The following is a 12,657-nucleotide window of genomic DNA, read 5'->3' as shown; positions in this document are numbered from 1 at the left end:
CCACAATTTATTTATTTTATTTGGTGTCATTTTGCCATTAGCTCATTTTATTTCCTTCAATGTTCTTACAATACAGGATCCTCTACTGATAATCATCCAGACCGGTGACCCATCAACCATGGAGAGAGACAGAGACAAGATGGCCGACAGGATAATAACCCTCACCCTACACATACTCTTCCTGCTTACTGGGGAGGTGAGGGATTCTGGGAGTGATGTCATCATGACATCATTCTTATCTATGGAATAACAGATGGATAGGACTGGAGAGGTGAGGGATTCTGGGAGTGATGTCATCATGACATCATTCTTATCTATGGAATAACAGATGGATAGGACTGCGGAGGTGAGGGATTCTGGGAGTGATGTCATCATGACATCATTCTTATCTATGGAATAACAGATGGATAGGACTGGAGAGGTGAGGGATTCTGGGAGTGATGTCATCATGACATCATTCTTATCTATGGAATAACAGATGGATAGGACTGGAGAGGTGAGGGATTCTGGGAGTGATGTCATCATGACATCATTCTTATCTATGGAATAACAGATGGATAGGACTGGAGAGGTGAGGGATTCTGGGAGTGATGTCATCATGACATCATTCTTATCTATGGAATAACAGATGGATAGGACTGGGGAGGTGAGGGATTCTGGGAGTGATGTCATCATGACATCATTCTTATCTATGGAATAACAGATGGATAGGACTGGAGAGGTGAGGGATTCTGGGAGTGATGTCATCATGACATCATTCTTATCTATGGAATAACAGATGGATAGGACTGGAGAGGTGAGGGATTCTGGGAATGGATGGAGTGATAGTAATGTGTCTCTCCATACACAGGATTACTCAGTAGTGAAGAAGTCCTCTAGTGGGCGCTGTGGGGCCCCTGGGTGTGAAGGATGGGGAAGAACCCTGAGCTCAATCCCGGGGCCCCTGATACATGAGGAAATGGAGGAAGAGAAGATCCTAGAAGTCACCAACAAGATGGTGGAGCTGCTGAGTGGAGAGGTGAGACTGTGGCTGCTGGGAATGCTGGGACATTATACAGTAACACCACTGGAGGGGTGGGGGGGATGACTGTGTGACCATTGTGTGTGTCAGGTTCCTATAAGGTGTCAGGACGTGGCGGTCTATTTCTCCATGGAGGAGTGGGAGTATGTAGAAGGACACAAGGATCAGTACAAGGATGTGATGCTGGAGGATCAGCAGCCCCTCCCATCAGCAGGTAATAGACAGGACTATATACACACCTCCTCTCTGTATTATCTGGATGGAAAGAATGAATTCAGTCTCTGTATGTGTTCCCTCCAGTCAGATCCAGTAAGAGAACAGCACCAGAGAGATGTCCCCGTCCTCTTCTTCCACAGGATCAGGTAGATGGAGATGTTCTCTATGATCTGTACATCCCACCTGACTTCTCCTCCTGACAATTACAATATTTCTCTCACATCTTATGTATCAGGGGGAAGATGGGAACAATATAGATACTTTCCGTGTAATAGTGAAAGAAGAGACAGATGACGGCAGTGATGAGCAGTATAAGGAGGACATCACTACAGGTAACCGCCCAGGTGAGTAGTGACCAGTAAATGCAGAGAACACTCACACATTCTCCTCAGTCACCGGCTGTAACTATTCTTTATAGAATTTTTTGTAAATAAATAAATGAGCACTACAGGTAACATCCCATAAATCTGTATATAAAGCAATAATAGAGATAGAGAATAGATATAGATAGTAGCTGCAGGGTCCTTGCAGAATGCGGATGGTACCCAGAATATAGTCCTGATGTAGGTGCACGATGTCCTGGCATTCTGGTGCGTCTCTGTGGGACTGGTAGAAAAGAATGGACAGTGAGCAGCCTCGTTTCTGTTGCGTTCTGGAGTCCAGGTTACCGGCAGTAGCAGCGCAGTCCGTGTTAGTAGCGTTGTTGGATGGCGCTGTCTGTCTGCAATAACTCTTTGAGCTTATTCAGTTTGCATTGGGGCCCCGATCTCTGGCCTGTCAGTAGTTTTTATAGCTGAACGATTTTTGAGGTTCAGAGTATACCCCTTCCTCAGTGGCGATGTAAATGAGTCTGACACATACTGATTGCAGACGGTGCAGACACACAGCGCCATCCAACAGCACTACAAACCACGCTACTAACGCATATAACGCAATTTACCCTATTATTGCCGGTAAGTTTGACTCTGCTAAGCAACAGAAGCGAGACTGCTCACTGTCCGCTTTCCTAGCAGTCCCAGGGACTCACATACTGCAAGGACGCACCAGAACGCCAGGACATCGTGCACTTACATCGGGGCAATCTCAGTCTTCTACTGTATTGAAGAGTCAAAGAGGAGTTGTGGCTCAGCGTTTGTTCCGCACTGTATATCTCCTCGCCACTGCTTCCTCCTCCCTCTTCATAAATAATCTTTGCTGCTCGGCCTCCTGCTCGCTCAGTTGTCAGTCAGTGTCTCTCAGTGTTTAAATCAGACATAAACTGCCTACAGAGGACTGATCTACAATCAGATGTATAGCTGTGTTGGTGCGGTCTAGCTGTAAATCATCTGTCTAAGGGCTCTATTACACCAAAAGATATTTGTTACCCAGAGCAGCGTCCAGAACAGAGCAGCAGCAGCTGAGGTGTCTGGTGTTGCTGTATAATAACCTTCTGGTGTCATCAATGCTAAGAAATCCCTGTGGATGAGAGAATGTGGGATCAGATGGGGGGGGGGGGGATGGGGAGAATGAGGAGGAATTCTGGGAAAGCTGCACTTAGAGATGTTCTATAGATAAGACGAGCGATATCTGCAGAAGCCGCACCGTTATATTATATACTATTATACTATCATATTACTCCTCACTAATAGAATGAGTTTCTTCTTGGCAGCTGAGTGTACCCGGAGATCAGAGGGACATCAGATATCTCCAGATATTACAGCAGATGGTCAGATCACACAGGATACATATGAAGAACCTTCTATTCCCCCAGATATACCCCCAGCCCCTCACAGCAAAGATCTGCCATCTCATCCTGTTATACAAGTCCTGTCTACTGATCCATCACAGACTGTTATACAGAAGAAAAGACACAGAAAGGATGGTGAACATAAAAGCGATCATACAAAAAATAAGCCATTTCCATGTTCAGATTGTGGGAAGTGTTTTGCTAAAAAGTCATGGCTTGTTAGACATGAAAGATGTCACACAGGTGAGAAGCCATTCACTTGTCCAGAATGTGGTAAATGTTTTACTCAAAAATCAAATCTTGTTCAACATCAAAAAATTCACACAGGGGAGAAACCTTTTTCATGTTCAGAATGTGAGAAATGTTTTTCTGCAAAAAAAAGTCTTTTGGAGCATCGAAACATTCACACAGAAGGGAAGCAGTGTTCATGTTCAGAATGTGAGAAATGTTTAGCCCACAAACCAAATGTTGTTAAGCATCAAAATATTCACACAGGGGAGAAGCCTTTTTCATGTTCAGAATGTGGGAAATGTTTTACCCACAAATCAAATCTTGTTAAGCATCAAAAAATTCACACTGGAGAGAAGCCTTTTTCATGTTCAGAATGTGGGAAAGTTTTTACTGTAAAAAAAAGTCTTGTGGAGCATCGAAGTATTCACACAGGGGAGAAGCCATTTTCATGTTCAGAATGTGGGAAATGTTTTACCCACAAATCAAATGTTGTTAAGCATCAAAAAATTCACTCAGGGGAGAAGCCTTTTTCATGTTCGGAATGTGGGAAATGTTTTTCTGTAAAAAAAAGTTTTGTGGAGCATCGAAATATTCACACAGGGGTGAAGCCATTTTCATGTTCAGAATGTGGGAAATGTTTTTCGCACACATCAAATCTTGTTAAGCATCAAAAAATTCACACAGGGGAGAAACCTTTTTCATGTTCAGAATGTGGGAAATGCTTTTCTGTAAAACGAAGTATTTTGGAGCATCTAAAAATTCATACAGAAGAGAAGCCATATTCATGTTCAGAATGTGGGAAATGTTTCTCACACAAATCAAATTTTGTAAAACATCAAAGAATTCACACAGGGGAGAAGCCGTTTTTATGTCCAGAATGTGGAAAATGTTTCTCACACAAATCAAATCTTGTAGAACATCAAAAAATTCACACTGGGGAGAAGCCATTTTCATGTTCAGAATGTGGGAAATGTTTTTCTCAAAAATCAAGTCTTATTAAGCATCAACAAATTCACACAGGGGTGAAGCCATTTTCATGTTCAGAATGTGGGAGATGTTTTTCTGTAAAAAAAAGTCTTGTTGAGCATCAAAGAATTCACACAGGGGAGAAACCATTTTCATGTTCAGAATGTGGGAGATGTTTTACTCAAAAATCAAATCTTGTTGAACATAAAAAAATTCATACAGGAGAGAAGCCATTTTCATGTTCAAAATGTGGGAAATGTTTTACCCACAAATCAAGTCTTGTTCACCATCAAAACCTTCACACAGCGGAGAAGCCATTTTCATGTTTAGAATGTGGGAAATGTTTTTCTGTAAAAAAAAGTCTAGTTGAGCATCAAAGAATTCACACAGGGGAGAAGCCATGTATGTGAGGTCTTTGAAGAAAAAGTAATCTCCAACGGAAAGGTCTCACAAATGGAAAACGTAACATGTTATCATAGAGCTCACACAGGACAGTCGCCTTATTTATGTCTTTTATCAATGGAAAACCCTAATTTCTTCCAATCGGATGTGATGGCTGGAAATAAAGCTGCGGCCATAGGGGCTGAGGAGTGTGCAGCTCCAATCCCAGTCCTTCCATCTCATCTAGGTGATAGAAGTCACAGGGACAGAAGACTTTTCCCTCCTAATAATAACCAGATATCTCCCAGCAAACTAATGCTCAATATCCGCTGGATCCATCCCAACATTTCCCGCCAATAATTCTTTCCTCCAATAGAATTCTAAGTCTTTTCCAATCCGTCAGCTTTCCGGGGATTAGGAGAGAATCCCATAAGAAGTAATGGCCGTTGTGTTCCTGCCCTCCTGCCGCACGCTCTCTGCTACTATTGTTATATCCTGTGTGTGTATATATATGTATAATAGCACCTAATAAAGATGGTGGATACTACTACTATTCTGCTATTGGCCGGTGTAACATTTGGGGGCGGGGCCTATTGGGGGGGAATATACACAGCAACATACAGAATAATAACAGAACAACTGATGACATTTTACCAGCAATTCCAGGAATAGAAATGTCTCCATCTTCTGCAGAATATCGGCCCAATAGTTGTATCTCACTATCCCTCCCATTATATAGTAATACCGGGGAGAAGAAGAACGGCCAGCACAAGAAAGAGCTGCAACATCAGAGAAATCCTTTATTGGTCCACAATAAGTGCAACTTAACCCCTTCATGACCCCCGGACCAGGCCACATGTTATGACTATGACCTGTGTCACTTTCTTCATTAATAACTTGGGGATGCTTCTACCGATCCTGGTGATTCTCCTGACATATTCTACTTTATATTACTGGGGTGTTGGAGCCGATACTTATAGCCTATCTTTATGAAAAATCACAAAATAAAGTGAAAATTGCATTTTTCTCACTTTAAATTGTTCTGCTTATAAGGAAAATAGTTCTGCCATATACAGTAAATTAGATACTAAATAACATTAGCAATCTGTCTACTTTATGTTTGCAGCATTAATACACTTGCTTTCAATTTTTCTTAGAGAATAGGAAGTTTTGATAATTTATCAAAAACTTTAATTTTTTATAATTTATTATTAAGTAATTTCCAAATTTTCACAAATTTTAAAATCAGACTTTTTTTTAGGAACCAGCACGGTAAGCATGTGGACACCACAGGTGCTTTACAGATATTCAGAACAGTGAAATGAAATTTTTTTAACGTTTAAACGTTGGTCTGGCCTTTAATTTTTTATATTCTCAAGGGGTTAAAAGACAAAAAAAGAAATGTAAAAATATTTCCTTGAGTATAGAAATATCCCACATGTGGACATAAAGTGCTCAGCGGGCGCAAGGACAAGCCTCCAAAGGGAAGGAGCGCCACTTGGATTTTGGAAGCTGGATTTGGCCGGAATGGAGGACGGAGGCCATGTTGGGTTTACAAAGCCCTCATGCTGAAACAGTGGAAATCCCCCCATTGTGGAAACTACACCCTTCAGGGAATGTAACACGGGATGTAGTGAGCATATGGACCCCACTGGTGACGGGTACATAGGTGGAATTAGGGATGGTCCGAACCTGGCTCGGACGGGGTTCGTACGAACCCTCCGCAATGATTCCCGCTGTCTGCCCGCTCCGTGCAGCGGGCGGACCGCCTGGAAAACTGGGATACAGCCTATGGCTGTATCCCAGTTTTCCAGGCGGTCCGCCCGCTGCACGGAGAGGGCAGACAGCAGGAATCCGATGCCAAGCGTTCGGGTTCAGCCGAACCTCGGCGGGTTCGGACCATCCCTAGGTGGAATAATATGCTGGGAAAAGGAAAAATTACATTAAGGGTCTAAAAGAGAAAGAAAGGGGGATTGCACAGTGTTGGCTGACAGTACAGAAAACCAAAAAAGGCCCAATACAAAATCTACACTGCAAAAAAAACATGTATTTAGGGGTGTAGGAGCATTTCAAAAATGTATTTTCCTGGACTCAATGTGCCACAGTGGGCGAGAGGTAGAAATGCCAATTATCACTCATTATTAGGCCAGTATGACTTTCCACCACGGTATGTGATGCCGACATGGGACGTCTGCCCTCCACTAATTATGCTGTTTATGTCCTCTATGAAAAAAAACTCTAAATGTCTTTCCCCAATAGAACAGTGACCCAATTTGGAAACTACAAATTTGGAAATTTGTAGAATTTGGGAATCAGTACTCCACCAATGTATGTTACACTTTGAAGCAGTCTCTATTGCTGAGGCCTGGTTTATGGGGACAGGTATCGCACTGATAACATGTCCTTTCTAATCCCCCTTTTATAGCACACCCGGCATTTTTCTGGGATCTCCCCTTCCTGCCAGTGTGAGGGATCGGGAAAGTGCTGCCCTGGCACAATACAGGGACCTCCAGTTACAGAAGTACTTGGCCCTGCTCCTTCTCCGCTACCAAATATTAGGGCCTTGATGACTGCCTCCTGGAACTGAAGGTATTTCCCAGGGTGGCCGGCACATCGGTAAATTACAAAAGCGTTGTACATGTTTGGACCATGTGCACGGCCAGCTTTTTGTACCACATGTCGGTCTTTTACAAAGCACTGTATGGCTTAATGATCAGACAGATAATTTCCTCTCATATACTAATTGTAGTCCACAATACAATCAGGTTTCATTGCCTCCCTGGCTTTTCCTCACAGTGCCGCAAGCTACAGTAGCTCAGGCTGCGAGGGATCCAAACTTATTGGGCGCACTCATCTCATACTGTGTTATACCAATTCCCTGGGATCAGTGAAGACAGCGTCTTAGTCGGCGCTGGGAAAAAAGCTCCTATTGTCAGTGAGTGGGTGCTCTGAAATCACAATCTAATTTATTTTGTTCCTTCCAAAAATCTAAATATAAGCAATATGTCCAAGCGCGTAAAAAAAATCAGGCTCTTCTAAGGGTATGGGCAGTGTCAGCGGCCAAGGTGGTGCCAATGGAAGACAGAGTTGTGATCCTAACCCTATTGGAGGAAGGTTTCACGTACCAGCTACACCTAGTGGGCAGGTGAACACCATCCAGGCTGTGATTGTTGACTGATCCTTCAAAGTTCAAGCTCCACAGCAGGCAGTACCCAATCCCGGAGACAGCAGTCAACTGAAGGGTCATCCCGGAGTAGTGCCAACACCATGGCAAGATCAGGATTTTTCCTCTGCCTGATCTCCTTTGGTGTCTCAGACGTCAGCAAAAGAGCCTAGCCCCCCCCCCATACTGCCCATAGCGAAAATTGAATGATTGACAGACTAACCAACATTTATTTATTTTTATTTTTAAATTTTTGACACTGTAACAATATCTGTTAAAAAAAGCTGCTCTGTAATAGTCCCAGTATTGTAGCTACTATAGTCTGGCTGTGTCAATGAGATTCGTTTGTATTCGATTCACAGAAAATTTGCGAACATCGTGAAATGAGTTCTCAGCTAGTATAAAGCTCCAGTCACTCAGTTATAGATGTGAGGACAGGTCAGCCCCCCCCCGCCTATATACTGACAGTATCCTGGCCTATTTGTGTATATACAGAGATGAGGATTATTACACTGTCCTTCCAGCAGATGGAGATAGTACTGGCTCTGGCTGCCTATGTGATGCTGCACTGGTGCATGATGGGACTAATAGCAGATCTGACAGAGGGAGAGGATGCAGTATGATATCTGTCCAGTATATATATATATATATATATATATATATATATATATATATATATATATATATCTATGTATGGACAGTGCAGTTATTCTTACAGTCGCCCTGACTCATTTCCGTCTTAACTGTTGTAACTCCCTACTAATCGGTCTCCCTTTCTCTAAGCTCTCCCCTCATCTTCCTCTCCAGCCGTTATACTGATGTGTGTCAGTCACTGCACTGGTTACCCATTAAATCCAGAATTCAATTCAAACTCCTCACCCTCAAAGCTCTCTACACCTCTGTCCCTCCATACATCTCCTCCCTCATCTCCACAACTCTGCCCTCCATACATCTCCTCCCTCATCTCCACAACTCTGCCCTCCATACATCTCCTCCCTCATCTCCACAACTCTGCCCTCCATACATCTCCTCCCTCATCTCCACAACTCTGCCCTCCATACATCTCCTCCCTCATCTCCACCTACCATCCTCCCCATGCTCTGTATTCTGCTAATGACCTTACACTAACATCTTCCATAATCAGAACCTCCCACTCCGGCCTCCAGGACTTCTCTCGTGCTGCACCAGTTCTCTGGACACTTTACCCAATGACCTCAGACTCATACCCAACACTCACAGCATCAAGCACGTCCTGAAGACTCATCTCTTCAGGCTTATAACCTTCCCTAATCTCATCTCCCTCTCTGCTATTCCTTCTCCATCTTCTCTATAACCTCCTCGGTGCCATGTACTTTTTACCTGTACTCAGACAATGGCGGGTGACTGGCTCACCCAATCACCTATAGGCATTTTCTATTCTATGTACAATGACTGGAACATCGGCAAATAAAGCCCTTGTTGCCTCTCGTGTCTCCCCCCAGTCCTTCTAGTCTGTAAGATCTCGTGAGCAGCTCTCTAACTCTGATTGTATCTTTATTTATTTTAATTTCTTTATTGTATAATGTCATATAAATATAACCCCTGTATTGTGTGTGTATATATATATATATATATATATATATATATATATATAAAATAAAGTGCTGTGGAATCTGTTCGTGCTATACAAATAAATATTATTATTATTATGTCTGGTGTGTATATATATATATATATATATATATGTGTATATATGTATATGGACAGTGAATTATATGTCCTTCATTATATGATAAGTTGGACTGTTGAGCATTTGTTCTCTTATAGACAGATTACGGGAATGGAGTGTCAGCTCTTCTGCATTATTGGATGATGCCGTTATGTATCTATGAATGATTGTATGTGTATTCTATGTGCAACAGTAACAGGTGAAATCACTTTCAGTAAAGGTTGAAGATTCAATAAATGACTAATTCTGATTCTGTAAGCCTCCTGTGATATGACTTTCAGTAAGTCTAGTGTGAAGCAGAGCATGGCATAGCTGTTACTCTGTGAGGTTTACTACCAGGACAGGTGCCGTCATGCTGTCAACTGGGAAAGGAAGGGGGGGGCCTATGCCAAAGAAGGATTGCCTACATGGGGCATACCTACAGAAGGATGCCTACCTAAGGGAGGGGGTGGAATAGCTACATGGGGGACACTACCTACTGGAGGTCCTCCCTTAAATTCTATATAGATGTACAGAGGGGGCCTTACTTCTATATCAGGGCACAGATGGCCCTAATTACTATATGGGGGCCACAGAGGGATCTAACACCTATATGTAGGCCCAGGGGGGGCTAACTACTATATGGGGAGCACACAGGTGTCTAACTACTACAGAAAGGCACAGAGGGGGCTTATCTACTATATGAGGGCATAGAGGGGCCTAAGTACAATTTGAGGGTCCATGTTGGGCCTAAACACCACATGGAGGCACAATACAGATGGGGACTTTGTAGATGGTGAGGATGGTAATAAATGAAAAGAGCCTAAAATATTTGATTGATGAGGCATTGCTAGGAGAAGTCTCCATAATGGTCAGGCTAGATGGGAGATAAAAAAAGGAAAGTGAGCGACTCTGATCAGAGAGGACGTCACCTGTGAGTCGCAGGATGTAACTGCACTGTAATCGCTTATATGGTGTGAAGAATCTGTGCGCCATTTGTATCTTCCTCCATATGGGCAAGAGTATAGGGGGATATTAGTACATGTATAGTGGATGTTATGTAGTAATGGTATGGTGGTATAAGTGTAACGACTGGAGTCGTGGATCCACTGGACCGTCACTAGCGATGGTGTAAGCCGCACAAGGGGGCGGAGACTAAGGGGCCGCTGGTCTTCACCAGAGCAAACCGCAAGGCGAGATGGACTTGCTGCGGCAGGCAACCCCCAGGTCGCTACCCCTGGCTTGGCTTGCTAGTGACGGCGGACGAGGTGTAGCAGGAACCGTAGGCAAGCAGGCTGGTAGGCAGCTGGATACAGGGAACCACAGGTGGCAGAAACAATGTGCAGGAACAACAGGTAGCTGGGACTGAACACACTAGGAAGCATGCAGAGGCTCCAACACCTGTGGTGGGGCAGGGCTGCAATTTATAGGAGAGCTACAGAGCAGCAGCCAATTAAAGACACACTGACCCTTTAAATTATAGCAGAGCAGGTGCGCGCGCTTCTTGGGAGACAGTAACGCGCCCGTCGAGCTGGAGGAGCCCCGGCACAGAGCAGGAGATGGGGCAGCAGCGGCAGGGCGAGAGGTATGTGCCGTGGCCGCGGATGTGACAATAAGTCACTATGTGGTGAAGGTAATAGGTGATGTGCATATGGGGCGTGGTTATAGAGCGCAGTTATGGGCGTGGCTATGTCCCTAATAATTCCCAGCAAAAGTTGGGAGGTATACACTACACACATACAGCTCAGCTACATGTACATTACACACATATACAGCTCAGCTACATGTACATTACACACATATACAGCTCAGCTACATGTACATTACACATATATACAGCTCAGCTACATGTACATTACACACATACAGCTCAGCTACATGTACATTACACACATACAGCTCAGCTACATGTACATTACACACATACAGCTCAGCTACATGTACATTACACACATACAGCTCAGCTACATGTACATTACACACATACAGCTCAGCTACATGTACATTACACACATACAGCTCAGCTACATGTACATTACACATATACAGCTCAGCTACATGTACATTACACATATACAGCTCAGCTACATGTACATTACTCACATACAGCTCAGCTACATGTACATTACACACATATACAGCTCAGCTACATGTACATTACACATATATACAGCTCAGCTACATGTACATTACACATATACAGCTCAGCTACATGTACATTACACATATACAGCTCAGCTACATGTACATTACACATATACAGCTCAGCTACATGTACATTACACACATATACAGCTCAGCTACATGTACATTACACACATACAGCTCAGCTACATGTACATTACACACATACAGCTCAGCTACATGTACATTACACATATACAGCTCAGCTACATGTACATTACACACATACAGCTCAGCTACATGTACATTACACACATACAGCTCAGCTACATGTACATTACACACATACAGCTCAGCTACATGTACATTACACACATACAGCTCAGCTACATGTACATTACACACATACAGCTCAGCTACATGTACATTACACACATACAGCTCAGCTACATGTACATTACACATATACAGCTCAGCTACATGTACATTACTCACATACAGCTCAGCTACATGTACATTACACACATATACAGCTCAGCTACATGTACATTACACATATATACAGCTCAGCTACATGTACATTACACATATACAGCTCAGCTACATGTACATTACACATATACAGCTCAGCTACATGTACATTACACATATACAGCTCAGCTACATGTACATTACACACATATACAGCTCAGCTACATGTACATTACACATATACAGCTCAGCTACATGTACATTACACACATACAGCTCAGCTACATGTACATTACACATATACAGCTCAGCTACATGTACATTACACACAGGGCTCTGCTGCAGGCATATATAACACACATGTACACAGCTCTGCTCCACACACATCACACAGACAGCTCTGCTGCATACACATCACTTCAGCTCATCCAGCACAGTAGAGTCCTGCATACACTGAGCAGCAGCCCCTGATCATGTGACTCGACTCCGCCTTCTCCTCCATGTTACTGATCACATGACTGTGACATCACGGCAGGTCCTGGAAGCGCAGGGTAAGCACATGGCTCCTCTCTGTGTGAGGATTATTATTATTATTATTATGGGATTAGTTGTAGTTTGGGAACATAGAAGCGGCTGTATAACCGTTATTAATAATCCAGGAGACCGGACGC

At 43.3% G+C, this 12,657-nt stretch overlaps 1 protein-coding gene across 1 annotated transcript; it reads left to right on the top strand.

Moving 5' to 3' along the window:
* Positions 1–5,040, top strand: LOC138786847 (zinc finger protein 271-like). Its single transcript, XM_069963918.1, has 4 exons — positions 1–196; positions 851–1,018; positions 1,112–1,235; positions 2,886–5,040. Exons 1-4 carry the CDS (start codon positions 119–121, stop codon positions 4,568–4,570), a joined length of 2,055 nt encoding a protein of 684 aa, XP_069820019.1. The 5' UTR covers positions 1–118; the 3' UTR covers positions 4,571–5,040.
* The last annotated feature ends 7,617 nt before the right edge of the window (positions 5,041–12,657 follow it).

Source organism: Dendropsophus ebraccatus, chromosome 3 (genome assembly GCF_027789765.1).
Source record: "Dendropsophus ebraccatus isolate aDenEbr1 chromosome 3, aDenEbr1.pat, whole genome shotgun sequence".
In the NCBI taxonomy this organism is placed as follows: Eukaryota; Metazoa; Chordata; class Amphibia; order Anura; family Hylidae; genus Dendropsophus; species Dendropsophus ebraccatus.
Note: the sequence above shows the minus strand (reverse complement) of the source record. Positions and strands in the feature narration are given on the sequence as shown.

Coding starts and splice junctions, on each gene's coding strand:
- LOC138786847 (XM_069963918.1), top strand. CDS start 119: ATGGAGAGAGACAGAGACAAGATGGCCGACAGGATAATAACCCTCACC. Junction 1,019..1,111: donor TGGAGCTGCTGAGTGGAGAG/GTGAGACTGTGG, acceptor TGTGTGTGTCAG/GTTCCTATAAGGTGTCAGGA. Junction 1,236..2,885: donor GCAGCCCCTCCCATCAGCAG/GTAATAGACAGG, acceptor TCTTCTTGGCAG/CTGAGTGTACCCGGAGATCA.